The sequence below is a fragment of the Copadichromis virginalis genome, linkage group LG10 (assembly GCF_057382275.1).
Source record: "Copadichromis virginalis isolate Kocher_CV1m ecotype Utaka linkage group LG10, C_Virginalis_male_GT1.1, whole genome shotgun sequence".
Classification (NCBI taxonomy): Eukaryota; Metazoa; Chordata; class Actinopteri; order Cichliformes; family Cichlidae; genus Copadichromis; species Copadichromis virginalis.
In genome coordinates, this window is record NC_140627.1 from 18781303 (window position 1) to 18798010 (window position 16708).

The 16708-nt window shown below is 42.8% G+C and overlaps 2 protein-coding genes and 1 pseudogene across 4 annotated transcripts in view; 2 read left to right on the top strand and 1 right to left on the bottom strand.

Moving 5' to 3' along the window:
- The first annotated feature begins 285 nt into the window (after positions 1–285).
- Positions 286–6465, top strand: zar1l (zygote arrest 1-like). The gene is made up of 4 exons (XM_085470438.1): positions 286–918; positions 5640–5732; positions 5800–5874; positions 6093–6465. The coding sequence occupies exons 1-4, from the start codon at positions 337–339 to the stop codon at positions 6234–6236; spliced, it is 894 nt and encodes a 297-aa protein (XP_085326564.1). The 5' UTR covers positions 286–336; the 3' UTR covers positions 6237–6465.
- On the top strand, positions 2859–5019 carry LOC146700262 (zinc finger MYM-type protein 1-like; annotated as a pseudogene).
- Positions 6466–6903: 438 nt separating the features above from the next.
- fryb (furry homolog b (Drosophila)) overlaps positions 6904–16708 on the bottom strand; it is a 47806-nt gene continuing 38001 nt past the window's right edge. For all 3 annotated transcript variants that reach the window (XM_085470436.1, XM_085470435.1, XM_085470434.1), the window contains 9 exons: positions 16455–16669; positions 15817–16021; positions 15495–15644; positions 15261–15359; positions 15063–15146; positions 14679–14696; positions 14378–14488; positions 11301–11536; positions 6904–9671 (listed from right to left, as the gene is read on the bottom strand). In XM_085470436.1, the coding sequence (XP_085326562.1) occupies positions 9413–9671; positions 11301–11536; positions 14378–14488; positions 14679–14696; positions 15063–15146; positions 15261–15359; positions 15495–15644; positions 15817–16021; positions 16455–16669 (1377 nt within the window). In that variant the 3' untranslated portion in view covers positions 6904–9412. The remainder of the gene's footprint in view (positions 9672–11300; positions 11537–14377; positions 14489–14678; positions 14697–15062; positions 15147–15260; positions 15360–15494; positions 15645–15816; positions 16022–16454; positions 16670–16708) is intronic.

A 16708-nucleotide genomic window follows, 5' to 3' on the forward strand; every position in this document is an offset into this window, starting at 1 on the left:
CAAATAAAGCATCGCGCTTGCTGCAGAAGTGGATTGGGCACAGAGTCTTGTTTCAGCAGAGATTTTCTGTAGTTTTTTGATAAAAACAATTTTAATTTAACTTAAATTTTAAAGATGGCCCCAAAAATGTACCACTACACTTTCAAATGCATAGCCAGCCATTCTTGCTGTAGTCAACAGAGCCTTATTATTAATAAATAATAGAGGGCACCGTATCTCTACCTATATTCGAGCCTGCACGCCGCTGTTCTCAATTAACCAATCAGTGCCTAGAGAAGGTACGCGTAGGCTATAAATCTCACGAGCACGAAGTTGGACTGGTTTCATGGCTCCAGGATGGAGGGGTTCCTGTCCACGTTTCCACCATACAATGTATATGGTAACCCTGTCTGCGCTTCCCCGGCTCAGGTCGGCAACTGGGGCAAGAGAGATGGTCGCTTCATGAACCCCCAGAGCCTCAACTACCTGGAGCTCTACAAGACCCTCCTGTCCCAGGTCAACCCCAGTTTACCCCCTCAGCTCAAGAAGGCGAACACCAAAGAGTGCGGCGTGCAAGTGAACGCCAGGGTGGATAAAATTGTCCAGTGCTCTCTGGGCCCCAAAACGCTGTTTTTCGATGAATTTCCCACTCCCTGCAAGCTCCCCATGAGCCCCGATGCGTCCACACCGGAGGAGAAGGCGCAGTGCCACACGCCGCCAATGAGCAACCTGCGCTTCCTGAGGCCCGTGTCCATCTATTCGCCGGTGTTTGACCGCAGGCTCTTCCTAAAGAAACTCGAAGACTGCGCTGGTGAAGGAGAAGGTGAAGCCGCCGCCGAGCAGGCCACGTCCGAGGCCGATGGGGATCAAAGTGGCGAGGAAGCCCCAGAAGACTCCAAGACAGCTTTCCACCGGTCTCCAAAGGGATCCAACTTTCAGGTGGATGCGTGTGGGGAAATGGCAATGAGCACTGTCTTTAGCTTTCCAATCCACGATGTAACTCAGAAAAGTCCCTCAGTCATCTATGGTTCAAGCCCTCAAACTATAGCCTAATTAGTATGACTGTCATTTAAAACCTATTATCCATCCGAAAATATAGATTCTTTTAGTTAATTGGCAAATGTCATCGTAGGCTCATTTAAATTTGTTCTGATTTTAACTCGGTACTTTTTTTACACTAAAAAACATCTAACGAAACTCGATTTATTTAAGATTTAAGAAGTGTAAAAGATCATAACGTGTTCAAAAATACAAAGAAATAAAGGGCAGTACAGTGGCGTCGTTAGGCCTATTTTAGGGGGGCTGAAGCCTCCCTAAAATATTCTTAAGCCCCCCTAAATAATTTGGTGGGTTTTTTTTTTTTTTTTTTTTAACTTATTCGATTTTTTTTTTACAGAACTTGCAGACAAATTCAATATAAAGATGCAGGAATATGAGTTTAAAGAAATAATAATATAAACCTGTCGCTATTCACACAAATATGATCATAACTCGGTTGGTCCCTTTCGCTTTACATTGTTAAGGTAGCGTCAGTGCTTCGTTATCCAATCCCTTCCAGTTGTTCACAGGGGACATCCACATGACTGAAAATCCAGTCCTCGTTTTCACTGCTACTTTACACTCCGCTCGTATACACCTGCAGAAACACTAGCGTGCATGTGGCAAACGGCAAGAAATCATGGATATACGCAAGTTTTTCAAGAAAGTAAGTTTTCATCACTGGCTGGTAGTAACAATTAGTTAGCTCCAGCTAACAGCAGAGAGTCCCATGTAAATAATGAACCAGGTGCTCCCCATTTTGTAAATAAAAACCTGGCTAGCGCACTAAGTTAAATTGTTAGCATAATGTTAATTTCTGTCACTCGTTTTAGCTCTGAAAAATCCAGCTGAGCTCATTCAGGTATGGTCATCATCAGTGGAAATAATAATAATCACTCCATCCCCATTAACCTGTAGGAGTCAGGGCAGAGGAGCACAGAGAGGCAGAGGGGAGAGACGTCTGCTGGAGAGGTGAGTCAAAGGATGGAGTCATTTGTGATGGAGACAGTCTGATTAGAATTTTATGGGACTCAATATGGATATGAAATATGAAACATTTCAGTCACGGTACAACATATAAGACCTGTTTAACTTGAGCTTTTATTTAGGAGAGTCAAGGTTAGAAAGTGGAGAGAGCAAAGAGAGAGATATGTATATAAGTCAAATTAGCCTGACTCACATAGTTTTGAGGGTTCTATTTTAATATTACTTCAATTCAAGTAATTTAGTAATATTTTTCAGGGCTTTAAATTGCAACCATTTTAGTCACATGCGTGCTCAAAATATAATGTTTGTAACTTCAAAATATTTGGGAGCAACAAATTACTGTGGAGCGGGAGCAGAAGTCATGATATTAGCAATTTACATTACAATTCAGTATGTTTTAATGTATCTTGAAGGGTGAGGCAGAAGGAGTGGCTGAGGGAGAAAAAGGTCAACAGGCAAGTTCAAGTCAGAGAGAGCAAGGAGAGACAGAGGAGCTGCAGCAAATGGATCGAGAGGCAGAGGAAGATCAAGTTATTACAGACAGAGGAGAGCAAACAGGCCAAGAGAGGGAAAATGATGAAGCAGCTGCTGCAACTCATTCTACTACAGGGTTTGATTTAGGTGACAAAGACACAGGGCCCAGACAGGTGAAGCTGAAGAGCTATCCACATGATACTTTTGGTACACAGAAGCGAGCATTTAACCACAGCTGGTTTGAAAAGCACAACTGGTTAGAATATTCAGTCAACCAGAATGCAGCTTTCTGCTTCCCATGTAGAGTGTTTGGCAAAAACATCAAACATGATAGTTTGGTCAGTAACTGTTGCAAGAACTGGAAGAAATCTTTAGTCATCTTTGGCAAGCATGAGATGGCACAAACACATAAGGACAGTGTTGTTACATGGAAAAGCTACCAGGGAACTAGCAAACAGGGAAACGTTGCACAGATGATAGCAACTGCAAATGTGAGGGAGATAGTCGAAAGAAGAGAGTATCTCAGACGAATTGTTGCAGTCACCTCTATGTTAGGGAGACAGGGACTCCCTTTTCGTGGTCATGATGAAGGTGAAGACAGCCCAAACAGAGGGAATTTTCTTGCGTGCATGGAGCTTTTGAAGGAGTTTGATGCTTTTCTTCAAAAACATAATCCCCCATCAAATGCACAGTATATCTCACCAACATCCCAGAATGACATGATTGACTGTTGTGCCCAGGAAGTTACTAGTGTCATTGTATCTGAAATGACAAAGTCTAAAGTCTATTCCATCATGGTGGATGAGGCAAGGGATAAAAAGGCAGAGCAGTTAGCTGTTTGTGTCAGGTACGTGTCAGAGGGGGCAGTGAAGGAGCGTTTCCTTGCACTTGCAGAGATAAAATCATTTGATGCCCAGTCCATTGCAAATGAGATTCAGCAGCAGATCCAAAACTATGGTCTTGCAGAGCTTAAGTGTGTAGCACAAACATATGATGGTGCAGCCGTTATGAGTGGCTCCACTGGAGGTGTACAAGCACATTTTAGAAGGCTCCATCCTGAGGCTATCTATGTGCATTGTTATGCTCATCAACTCAACCTGGTTTTGTGCAATACTTGCAAGGCTGTCCCAGAGGCTGTGGAGCTTTTCAGCTTGTTGGAGTGTGTGTATTCTTTCTTCAGCACCTCCCTAGTCAATCATCATAAGTTCATGGAGACTCAGGCAAAGCTTGGATTGACAAAAACTGAGCTTGTGCAACTTTCAAACACTCGCTGGGCATGTCAGTTGCGATCAATCAGTGCAGTTCTTGAGACATTGCCTGCCATTTTGGAGTGCCTATCTGCAATTGGATCCCCCATAGCTGTTGGTCTCAGAGCAAAGCTCTACAAGTTCTCAGCAGTCTATGCACTACTGATGTTTCAGTCGATTCTGTCTGTAACCGAAGGACTCCACAAATTCCTGCAGAAAGAGACTTTAGACCTGGCAGAAGCTTTTATCTGCAAACAAGCTGTGTGTGACACACTTAAGGGCAAACACTCAGATGCATTTGCTACAGAGCTGTATGAGAAAACCAAGGCCCTGTGTAACACCCACAGTATCCCTGAACCAGGTGCCAAGACAAGGCACAAACAGAGGAAAATGGAGGATTTTGTCCTGGAGGCAACTGGGTTCACGCACTGAATTGAACAACTCAGACACATTGAAAAGAGAGTTACTTTTCCCTTGTGTGGATCGGATGGTTGGCGAGCTTGATCAAAGATTTTGCAGTGTAGATGCAGGGCTGCTAAAAGGCGTCCAGGCATGCAGTCCTAAATCTGAGAACTTCTTCTTGAGTGAACCACACTTGAATGAACTTGCAAAGCACTACAGACTTGACCTGAAAAAAGAGGAGGTTCTGGTGGCCAGAAACTTTCTTACCCGGAAAACAGAGGCTGGATGTCCACCCAAAAATATGTTGTCTGTGTACAACCTCCTTGATTCAGACATGTTTCCCTCTCTGAAGGCAACCATCCAAGTTGCCCTAACAGTGCCTGTCAGCAGCTGCTCGTGCGAACGGTCCTTTAGTGCACTGCGTCGGCTGCACTCCTGGCTGCGTCAAACAATGGGTCAGAAAAGACTTCAGTCTTGCAGTCATGTCTATCGAAAAAGACACGCTTCAGCATCTGAGTCACAACAGAGTGATTGACCAATTTGCCACTCTTAAAAACAGACGTCATTCTTTGATGCTTCCACCCACCAAGTAACTGGTGATTGCAGCCAGAAAAATGTACTTTTTTATTTTCAGTTTTTTTCTTGTTATTGATGCAGCAAACACATTTCCTCTGTTTTTTTGTTGTACTGTATTATAAAGCAGACTGAAATAAAACAATAGATCTATTGGTGGCCTAGGATGTTTAATCTGTCCAAAAAAGTAGGAAAACAATTTCTCAGTCTTTGTTTTCTGTTTGTGAAATTTTGTGCTCATTCACTACGTTCGTTCATGTCGTGTGCATCTCTTGGGGGCTAAGCCCCCCCTGTCCTTAAAACCTAGTGACACCCCTGGTGTGGGGAAATGGCAATGAGCACTGTCTTTAGCTTTCCAATCCACGATGTAACTCAGAAAAGTCCCTCAGTCATCTATGGTTCAAGCCCTCAAACTATAGCCTAATTAGTATGACTGTCATTTAAAACCTATTATCCATCCGAAAATATAGATTCTTTTAGTTAATTGGCAAATGTCATCGTAGGCTCATTTAAATTTGTTCTGATTTTAACTCGGTACTTTTTTTACACTAAAAAACATCTAACGAAACTCGATTTATTTAAGATTTAAGAAGTGTAAAAGATCATAACGTGTTCAAAAATACAAAGAAATAAAGGGCAGTATAAGATACTAATTGCCCAGACTGTTCTGTATTTAGAAAAGATAAAAAAAATGTTTTTAAATTGAAAAACTACCTTGTTTATTAACTACTTTGTAGTATGAATGGTAACGGGGTAGAGCCATTATTAATGGGAAACTCAAAACATATCACGATAGTTAAGTTCAAAATCTATGCACTCACTCACATTCTCCATAAAAGTATCATCAGAATGTTTACAGTCAGTGCAGCCCACAGGGAAAAACCCAGCTGTGGTAAAAAAAGATTTTGTACAAATTTTATTTATCTTTGTTTTTTCCAGTTCCTGGAGCAGAGGTATGGGTTTTTCCACTGCAAAAAGTGCAACATCCGGTGGGAGAGTGCTTATGTATGGTGCATCTCTGGAACGAGTAAGGTTAGTGGTAACGAGCATTGCACAAACAAATGCCTGCTGAGCTAAAATAGAGCGACTGCTTTGGCAGGTGTACTACAAGCAGCTCTGCCGGAAGTGCCAAGTGGGGTTTAACCCCTACAGAGTGGAATCTATCCTGTGCAAGGTACGTGAACTTGTTTTTGAGGAACTTTCGCAAGATGATTTGTTCACTTGGACTTAAAGTGGAGTCGCAGGGTCAGTCAGATTCTGTGTGGGGCATTTAAATAAACTGGATCACATTTCTAAGGCACTATCAGTCTCAGTAAGGCATTCCTTCTGTAGGGATGAGAAAAGCCTGTGCTGTTTCTTATGCTGGTGATGTTCTTTTACACCCCCTGTCAGGGTTGCTCTCAGACTTGCTGCATCTGTGAGAAGAAGCAGAGGCACATTAACATGAAGAAGCCTCACCGTCAGGACCTGTGCTGTCGCTGCAAGGGAATGAAGCTGTCCTGTGACGCCACCTACAGCTTCAAATACATCGTCTAAGTTGCCCGCCGTGAAAGCCTGAGGTTACACCAATAAGGCTGATGTGTAAAGTCATGCCACAAAGAGAAGCTGCCACCGCCCCCAGTAGCAAACTTGAAGAGTCACTCCAATCGCTGCCCTGGTTTGAGCCAACTTTAAAAATTCATTCCCCCTCACTGATCCTGGTACCTAACATGAAAACTATTTTTGTATGAAGAAATAAACACTGCACCTTAAAAGTTGAGATTCCTGAATGTATACATACACTATGAAGTCAAAATGGAAATGATGGGGTGCTTGCCTATTATACACAGTAGACTATGTTACTCTACTGCAATGATACAATGTTCTCCCATACAAACTGATGGCACAATTTCTAAATTACTCCAAGCTTCTTTTTTTAACAATACTAGCGTGTCTAGCTAAAAATGTTCAGATTTCAAGCTGTTAAGATCAGGAGAAAAAGGATTAGAAATGAATATACCTGAAGGACCATTCAGGTTGAGCATTTTGGAGACACAGTGAAGCAAAGCTGAGAGGGTTTGGACATTTGTAGAGGAGGGATGTTAAAGATGGAGCTGCCAGGAAGGAGGAAGACTGCAGAGAACATTGATAGATGTAGGAAGAGGGCAGAGCCCCTTGAATACAATTAGTTTTTCAGTCATTTATAAAGCACCAAAAGACAACATAAGTTATAGGTCTTTACTTTAACAACTTTTACAGAGCTTCAACTCAAAACAACTTCACAAAGGCTGTGAAAATATTTACAAGGTGAAAAAACAACTACTGTCTTCATCTAAAAAGCTTTAAAAATGTGCAACTTCTTGTTTGGCATGCAAACACATTCTCCCACACACAGGAAAAAGAAAAACATACCCGCGTGAGCTTGTGGCTCCCTTTTGTACCTCATACAAACGTATCTTTCAGATAAAATTATCTTGTTAATAAATATTTCAAACACTCCATACAGTAAACAGAAAATGCATGCATGGCAGTTTGATTTGAGAGAACAAACATCATTATAAAACTTAAGTCAAATAAGTGTCGTTTCATATCTGATCAGATATAAATAGGAAAAGAAGACATTTGTACAGCAACAGCAAAATGATTGCTTGATCCGAACCAAGGGAGAGTCTCTCACACACACACAAAAAGGCTGACAACGACGAGTTCAGATTCAGTAGTGTGTAGCGTGGGTTTCATTTCGCACATCTACAATGAGTGCAGAATGTCAGCATTTCCCTTACGTGTAAGGTAACTACAAACCACACAAACATATCCTACTATGGTTGTGTGACAGTAACGATTAGAAGTATACAGACGGGCAAATACTTGACTGTGTACATGCGCCATCTTCTCTGCATGTGAACACCAAGTCGACAGAAATATAGTGTTTACGCTCACTAAAGATGCTACAGCTAGCCACGGAGGGGTGCACGCCACGCACGGATAATGGCATGATTACTCTACCAATGTTTACAACAGTAGTCAGGGGACAAGTTGATTCACTGATACAGAATATCAATAATAGAAACAGGCCAAAGAGCAGCGTAAAGAAATGCGCTTGAATATTCTGCATCTGCTCTGTCAGCAAGTCTTTCAATCAGGCTGAGGTCAGACGTCTGGGCCAAGCGAAAAGGACAGGACGGGAGCGTACAGTAGAAAGCATTCAGCTGGGTCATGCATTGCACAGTTTCCTCCAGAGGAGGCCTCAGAACAGTAGAGACAAAATCACTCCAGCATTTGGCTTTTCCTTCTTAATAAAAGTGACAGCCTTTTTCTCTCACAGTAACAAAACATACATGATCTCCTTTCTACAACATTTAGAAAAAACGTATAACAAAACTCCACAGAGGAAACTTCTTCCAGTGATGCTACGTAGTGTCACGGCTCATTTCCTCACTGTCTCTTTCATCCTTCCTGAAGGAGGCAGCAAGTGTCAAGCATGTCTAAAAGTTCCTCTGGGAAGCCAGTTTAAGTCCAAGCTAAAAGCCTTCACAGGTCCTCGGAGTGCAGCACAGATTAGATGCTGAATTATGACCGTCAAGCGGGACTTAAACAAGGAGGTACATTATTTTTCACGACATCTAGCTTTAGAAGCAAAGCCTGCGCTTGTATATAATCACATCAGGTCATTCTTATCAGCAGGCAGCAATCTGTAGTATCCAGAGATAAATCCCATTATACATGGGATATGATTCCCTGTCCTTAAACATTTAAAGTGTCCAGTTATTTCTGGTATGTCATTGTCTACTTTTCAGATGCAAAGACCTGATGTTGGATCGTTAGGTCCTCTGGCGTGGTAACTTTAAAGTCTCAGGTTTGGACATCTGACGGTTCAGTATTCAGGAGCCCCCCTACTGTCAGTAAGGGCAGGGCAGCTTGTCCCACCTTCCCCAGGTAGCGAGTCAAAGGCGTAGCAGCACCGCCGAAGGAGCAACAACAACCCCAAGCTGCAGCCTCTCCTGGGCCGGTGGGACAGGGAGGGGGTGGTGGGGGAGGGGGAAGAGATGAACTCGATGAAGGGCTGTGAGTTAAGACCGTGTCACGGCCCGGGTGCAGAATCGAGGACGGGCTTGAGTGTTTGTACGGAGAGCATGGGAAATGGGGAAGATGAGAGCCCCGGGAAGAAATGGGCGATGGGTTCGTGTAAGAGTGTGTGAGCAAGGTGGGCGCTGAGGCCACAGTTGGGAGAGAGCTGGATGTGAGAGATGATATCGGGTGTTTGCTGCAGTGGAAATGTGATTGCGGTAAACTGCATGATGGATGTACTCTGATAGGATAATAAAGGCTTGCGTTCTCATCTAGATAATGTCTCTTTGGCTCTTGTGTGAGCGGCAGTGTAAAATGTGATTGGCCTGGCGTGTTGGAGCTATGAGCAGAGAACAGGTCGGGGGGTTTGGGAAAATTAAGTAAAGAGGTCTCAGAGTTTGCAGTGGATGAGGATGAAGAGTGGAATGAAAGGTTTAATTCAGGTTCTAGTGCTGGGCAGGGTGGTAAGTGGGTATCTGCCTGGAGCTGTGAATCTGGGGCAGCAGACACATAGGAGGCGGCAGGGGCCAGGTATGTGGGTGCTGGGCCCCCTCTGTAAGAGCAGGCTGAGAGGATTGCAGAGGTTGTCTTGGAAGGGTCAATGGCTGCAGTGATGGAGGGAGTAAAGGTGGAGAAGGAGGGGGTGGGGGGCTCCTGAAGTCCTGTCAGAGACTGGTCGCGGAGGCACTTGAATCGGGGAGGTAAGTTGTGACGACCCGGTAACCCTGGGCGTGGCGGATCATGTCGCAGATTTCCCCGTTGAGCTCCAGCAGCTTGGAGCAGATCAGACTGAGGTCCTGCCGGGAACCGACCAGGGCGATTGTGCCCGTCTGGCCCAACGTTTGGTGACGGAAGTAGACGTTGAGCAGCGTCTGAACCTCACTCTCTGAGCTTCCGCCAAACACTCCGTTGGGCCACTGCCTCCTGAAATGGACACAAAAAGTATTATAATTATTACAGGTAGATATAAAGAGACATACTTTCTATATTCAATATTCAATGTAGCTTGATTCATTGGATCAAGCTACAAAGTATAAATACACAATTAATATATTCAACTTGATAAAATGTGTCCATAAGTACAGGAATGCCACTAGACCCACATCTATACCTTGCCAAATAACACCATATAGAATAAACTACGCAAGTAATTTTTCAGTTCGAACTCTTGCCTAAATATTCTGTAATTTATACAGATGCTATTGTTAAACATATCAGGTCTATCAATTTTGCCTCAGGTTTGGATATTCTCATCTTAACAGCTGCTTTTATATAGCGGTCATTCACCACTCCGGTATATCCCCATAAATAAGAAAATCCCGTATAATCAAATATTTGTTTTAACTTCCCTAACCGTAACTTCAAAACACCTTTATCATATTGATTCTTTGGAAAAATAGACATTAAAAGTACAATTTATTCCTATTTCCATTCGATAATCTAAACCTAAAACCAATCATCCTACATTTAACTTTATCTTTATCAACTTAAATCTCCCCACTTCTTGATCTCAATAAGTCAAATGATAGGGTGAGGCAAGGTCTAAAAATGGTTTCACCCGAAGCTTACGCTGATAATGGACCACACCCTTTTTTTCACACCTTGGATCATGTGATGAGCCACATGAGCAATAGTGGGTCAACGACCCTCTTACGGGGCAATCCCCTCTAGGGCTTAAAATCTGGAAGTCTTCATCATTTGGTCTTAGAACTGAAGAAGCTTCTTGGATGAGAGGTGAAACATCTTCAAGACATTTAAAGAAGTTCAGTTGCTTTTCATTCCAAGCTCCTTAGAACAGGGGTGTCAAACTCAAATACACAGTGGGCCAAAATTCAAAACTGGAACAAAGTCGCGGGCTAACATTAATATTTACTGAAAAAAAAATCTTCCTCCAGATTTAAGAATGAATCTCTTCTTATGGACTCAAACAAGTTTTGCTGGAAAACTGAATATGGAACAAGCAAAGCTTAATACTAAACAATATATATATTAGCTGTATAATACCAGTAGGCCAGCTCTAATAATAATTTGGTATGGCTTCGCAGGCCAAATGTAATTAGGCTGTGGGCCAAATTTGGCCCGCGGGCCAGAGTTTGACACCTATGCCTTAGATCCTCCTCTACTTGTATTACAGGATTTCCAAATTTAAAGCCACAGAACTGTCCTACTTTACCTCATGCAAACATTACAATTTTACTTTCATTAGGATTTACACTTTCCTGTCTACACAACATCTTTCTACTCCATCTAAAGCCATCTGAAGCTCTGATTCTGTCAATACTACAATATCATCTGCGTACAGAAGCACAAGAGAGATAGATAGACCTCAACATCTCCCAAGCTTAAGTTTCTCAGCCAGGAATGACAGCCCTTTATACTGTCTACTTATTATATACTTCAAAATCATTTGTAAAGATTGGAGAAAGTGATGGGGACACAGTGTGTTCACATGGTCATTTTTTGGATCATTTGTTCTTTTACGTTGAGACAAAATAATAAAATCATTAAATCCCAGGATACACTCATGTATGCTGATGGCCTCGTGCTGCTCACCTGCATTCCTGGATGTAGCGCACGGCTTTGGTGAACTCATGGTTCCTAAGGCACTCCAGTATGGCCTGCACCGCTGCCTCTGAGGTGGGGAAGCTGGGCACAACCATGGCTGCCACCTGGGTGGCGTGTGAGTGAGTGTGGGCCAAGTGTTTGTGTTCCAAGTCGCTGGCTACGGCTGCCTCTGCTGCCTGCAGGCTGCTCTTCAGATCAGTAAGCTCTCGAGACATGTTCAGCAGCTAAGAGGTGGAGGGACAACAGATGGTGGTGGGTGAGTGTGTAATTTATGTCTATATTAAAAGATTAAATGCTCAAGATCAAGTCTGCAGTGTAGCAGGGTTTTTCTAAGGGTCAACATCATTTTAATTTAACTAGTAAACCATACATATACTTATAAAAGCATATGTCTATTTAATAGGGGTGCAATGATACTCGTATCGATATTGAACCATTCGATACAGTGCTTTCGGTTCGGTACGCATATGTATGAACAGTACAAAATTTGTAATTTATTTTATCAACTTTCCTTCTGACGATGCTGTCTGTGTTGAGCGCTCAGTGAATCTGCGTTCGACTACTTCACCTAGGCTGCACTGTCAAGCGCAGATCCACAGAGTTCAACACAGACAGCATCTCAGAAGGAAGAGCGCAGGGCAAGCTAGCGAGACAGAAGCTCTCCTTGCAACATGGCAAATTGAACCTCCCCCACCCTCATTCAGATCTGGCGTTTGGAATTATTTTGGTTTTCATGTGACGTATGACCCTGAAGGTAAGTGCGTCATGGACTAAAGTAAAACAGTATGTTGGATGTGCCACGCAATGCTCAATTACATGGGTGGGAACTAGTGTGTTAGCGCAGTTAGCTCGTTAACGTGTTGGCCGTCTAGCCCCATGCATGCAGCGATCAGGGGTAGCTCGTTAACGGAGATTTGCCGTGTTGTGGCGTTAACGCTGACAGCACTAGTGGGAACACAACGAATATGACTGCACATTTACGCCAACCTCATCCTAGTGCAAAGACAAAAACAACAAGCATGCATGCTACAAACTTTACCCGAGTCATTTAGACAGCCGTTAGCACATGATTCTCCTTATGGGGACCTGATATGTTTAATATTGTGGCGAGCTCAGACAAGGTGGAGACGGAGGTGTCGTTTGGTCTTACTTCCCGTGAGCTAGCCAGGGAGCACAGCCGTTTATCGACATCTGCAGAAGAACACTGCCGCTAGCTAACTGCTCAGCGCGGCAACCGCACAGCAACAACACACAGAGCGCCCTCTGGCCCCGGAAGGACACACCGTCGCAGCGAGAAGGCGTCACCCGTCACTATGGCAACATAAACAAAACATAACTGTATAAACAGACCCCCGAACAGCCCTGACCCGCTACATAGCCCCCACCTAAGGGGTCAGTCGTCCCCGACGACCCCATTACCCCACACAAAGTCCTGCAAATGTCCAGGTGCCTTCTTTTGGCGCACCGGCCGGTCACGACCGGTGGGGGAAAAGTCACTCGGGTCAGAACATGGGGTGCCACCATCATCCCACTTCTGACAGCAATGTGGCGAGCTCAGACAGGGAGGAGACGGAGGTGTCGTTGGGTCTTGTTTCCCGTGAGCTAGCCAGGGAGTTATTGACATCTGCAGAAGAACACTGCCGCTAGCTAACGGCTCAGCGCGGCAACCGCACAGCAACAACAACAACAACACACAGGGCGCCCTCTGACCCCGGAAGGACACACCGTTGCAGCGAGAGGGCGTCACCCGTCACTATGGCAACATAAACAAAACATAACTGTACAAACAGAACCCCGAACAGCCCTGACCCGCTACAATATGCTGCTGAGAATATAACCCAGAAGAAGTGTATAGTATAGCTTTTATTTTGGAAAGAGCCATTTCTCTGTAATAAACTCTCTTTTCCAAAGATGAGTGATTCCTCAATCAGATACAGGGCTTGCAAAATCGCTAGCCCGACGTCCCGGGGCTAGCGATCTTTTCCAGTCGGGCTACCAAAATCTATCTCTGCCCTGCCCGTCGGGCTATTGTAGGAAGGAAAAATATATGTCAATGCTTTTGCATTCTTTCGGAAATGTAGCTGGGCTGTAGCTGGAAATGTAGCTGGCCATTTGCTTCAAAAAGCAAATGGCCTAGATCTTGGTTCCACTTGTCTCTTACCCGTGACTTCAGTGGAAATTTCAAATTCAGGATCTGACACAGACTGATTCATGTCCTACACAGTTCTTACAAGTTCATAGAAATTTCTGTTCAATTAGAACCAAGTATTTGAGTTGATGATTGTAATTTTTATACAATGTTGTAATTTGTTTTTCAACAATTTTTTGATTAATGTTTTGTTTCCTTTACAATATTATACATTAAAGTATAATATTGTAAAGGAAACAAAACAGGAAACAAAACATCAATCAAAAAATTGCTCTCTTTTTTATTCGGGCTACTTACATTTATTTTGGGTTACCAAAAACCGAAGAGTCCCTGCCCGAAGGGCTACCAGGGATTTTGAAATTTTGAGAACCCTGAGATATATTTATTTTTTTAATTACTTTTGTTTCAGCAACATTAAATTTAAAAACTGTACTTTTGAGTTAAAATATATATTTATAATTTTAATAAATGACAAATTAAAAAGGCATGAACATTTTTTTTGTATCGAAAAAATATCGAACCGTGACACCAAAGTATCGAACTGAACCGAACCGTGAATTTTGTGTATCGTTGCACCCCTACTATTTAAATAAAAATAATGTGGCTCTATATATCATAGACATTTTTCTTAGAATGTTCCTTATCATACAGCTGGATGATACAAGGAAAGACCAAGTCACAAGGGGAAATTGCCCTAGTTGATATCAATCACACTGACCTAGAAAACCTCAAATTTGATGGACATTTAATGTTTAACTAATACATTTAGAACAACAACAGTCATGCAGATCTTGGTATTTAATGTGTTTGATTGTGAATTACTTGGACTCTGAATCCTCTCACATAGACATAAGGGAACCAGCATGTTCCTCTGTTAGCCTGCAAGTCACACTTAATGAAGAATGATTTGACTCACCTCAGGCACAGAGCTTATTGCATGAACTTGACCAATGAGCGAGCAGTAGGACTGGAACAGAAGGAGGAGCTGAAAGTGAAGCTTGTAAAGCCTCTGACAAAGCTCCAGTTGCTGGAAGACACAAGTGACAAAAAAAAGCTAAGATTTATCAGAAGCAGAGATCACAAACAATCACAATCACAAATTGTTGTAAGCACATGCAAAGGAATACAAACACGTGACAACAAAACTGACTGATTCAGTTGTGCAAAGTTAATTAAGCAGTTTAAGAGGAATCTAGAGTGAAGTGAAGAGAACTTACTGCAAGAGACTCCATTTGCTAGACAGCGAGAGAGCATGTTAGGGCATCAAGAGTGAAGTGAGAGGAAGACAAAGTATCAATCAAACACATGCACAGCAAGTTAAAAATCCTGACTGTTTACAGCCAGGCTGCCAAGAATTAATCAACACTGTAGAGAAAAAACAGCAACTTTAAACTTAACGACTCCGGCACGGAAAAGAAATTTCAGGAGGATATAACGATATAGAGACAGAGCCAGCGTGCAAAGAGGGCAAACATTTCAATCCACAGAGAAAGAAAGCCATTAATACAACACAAAGATTAAGCTACATAGACTGAATCAATTTGCCAGTAAAAATCTGTGCTTTCATTGGTACAGTAAATAATAAATAAAGTTGTTTGTACCTTCTCCTCTGAATCTCCAGGTTGGCAGGTAACCACACTGTCACCAGGACATCTGGGAAATGTGTCCTTACAGTTCCTGAGCCACTGAAAGACAATAAACGGAAAACTTCATTGGAAAGAGGAGTGGACAGAAGAAAAGGTGGTAAATATTTTATCTGGCACACATTTGAAGGAGGAAATAAGTAAACGTGCACTTACCAATACAGCAGCCTCCTCTTTGGTGTTGTAAGTATCCAGGTACTCTTGCAGCTCCAGTGCACTGAACTTCATCTTTTCGAGGAGGCCGTAGGACATGATCTATACAGACCAACAAGAAGAAAGGAGCAGTAAAAATGAGCTCAGTATTAGATTTGTCTTTGGGGTTTTTAGACTCCCATAGACTGAAGCAGCTACAATACTGTGATCAGCAAGAAGCCTGCCAACTGTACTCACCGTGTCAGCATCAATGTAAATGGTAGGACAATCTGAACATGTGGTGAGCATCTGTGAGGACCTGAGAAACTTTGATCCAATGCCTCTTAATCCCTCGCCAAGATAAGTGGCAACATCTTTTGTTAAGGTGCAGAATTTTCCCTGGATGTTCTGGAAAAAGACACTGTACTGTAATTCATGCTAATGGAAGAGATATAATATATTATTATACATAATATGAGTGATAGCTTGAAAAAAATGGGTGTACAAAAAACAAGAAATACAAACATAAAAAACAAAACAAAAAAAAAAACCCCTAAAGGTAATCCTTCATGTGATGTACCTTAAAGAGTGATGAGAAGACCTGAAATGTGTAGACAGCACATGACCCATCTGAGTCTGTTACAAGCTGGTTGATGTGGCAGCGCCATGCCTCCTCGGCATCGTCACACACCGTGGGTTGGAACGCTGCCAAGATGGCGGAAAAAAATGGAGAGGGGGGAGGAGGAAACCCAAGGTCCTCCAAATCATCAACATCATCACGCAAGCTTTAACAACAGAGATGAGAAAGAAGTGAGTCTGTGCTGTTTGCACCCAGTACGATAAGTATTTGAAAAATGTATCTAACAGGGTTTAATAATATCTCAAAAATGTTAAAAATAGGACAAAATAGGCAAAACATCCATGAATAATGTCCCATTAGGTTTTTTCTGGCTTAGTAGTTACGCTTTGGGAGTCATTTTCTGTTGCACTATTAAACAAAATCTACATTTTCTGCCACTTTTGGTCATTATCAGAGTTTCTATTGTTGATCAAACGCAACAAAACTGGTGATTTTCCTTTGGCTTGAGCGAAAACTTCTTTCCGTGTGCCACCAAAAGTTTTTACGGTAGGAAAAACCCTGACAGAGACTCTGGCAACAATCCAGCAGTGTATTCAGCATGCAGGGATTAATATTTAAATCCTGTCTTTCAAACTTACCTGGGCAGACAGTTTGGGTCTAGAAAATCCAGTGGAGGCTGGCAATAGTCTGGGTTAAGACCACGGTCCAGATTTGGCAGCTGATTTTGAGGTTGCCCCGGCAAATCCAGAGTGAAGCTCTCTCCACAGTCGGAGCCGGGGGGGAGCTCGTTGACACTCAGCGACAGTTCATCATCCTGGGCCTGAGTGTCCTCGTCCTCACCACACACCCTCACCTGAGAAAACAAAAGCATTACATTTTTGATGTTTCAAAA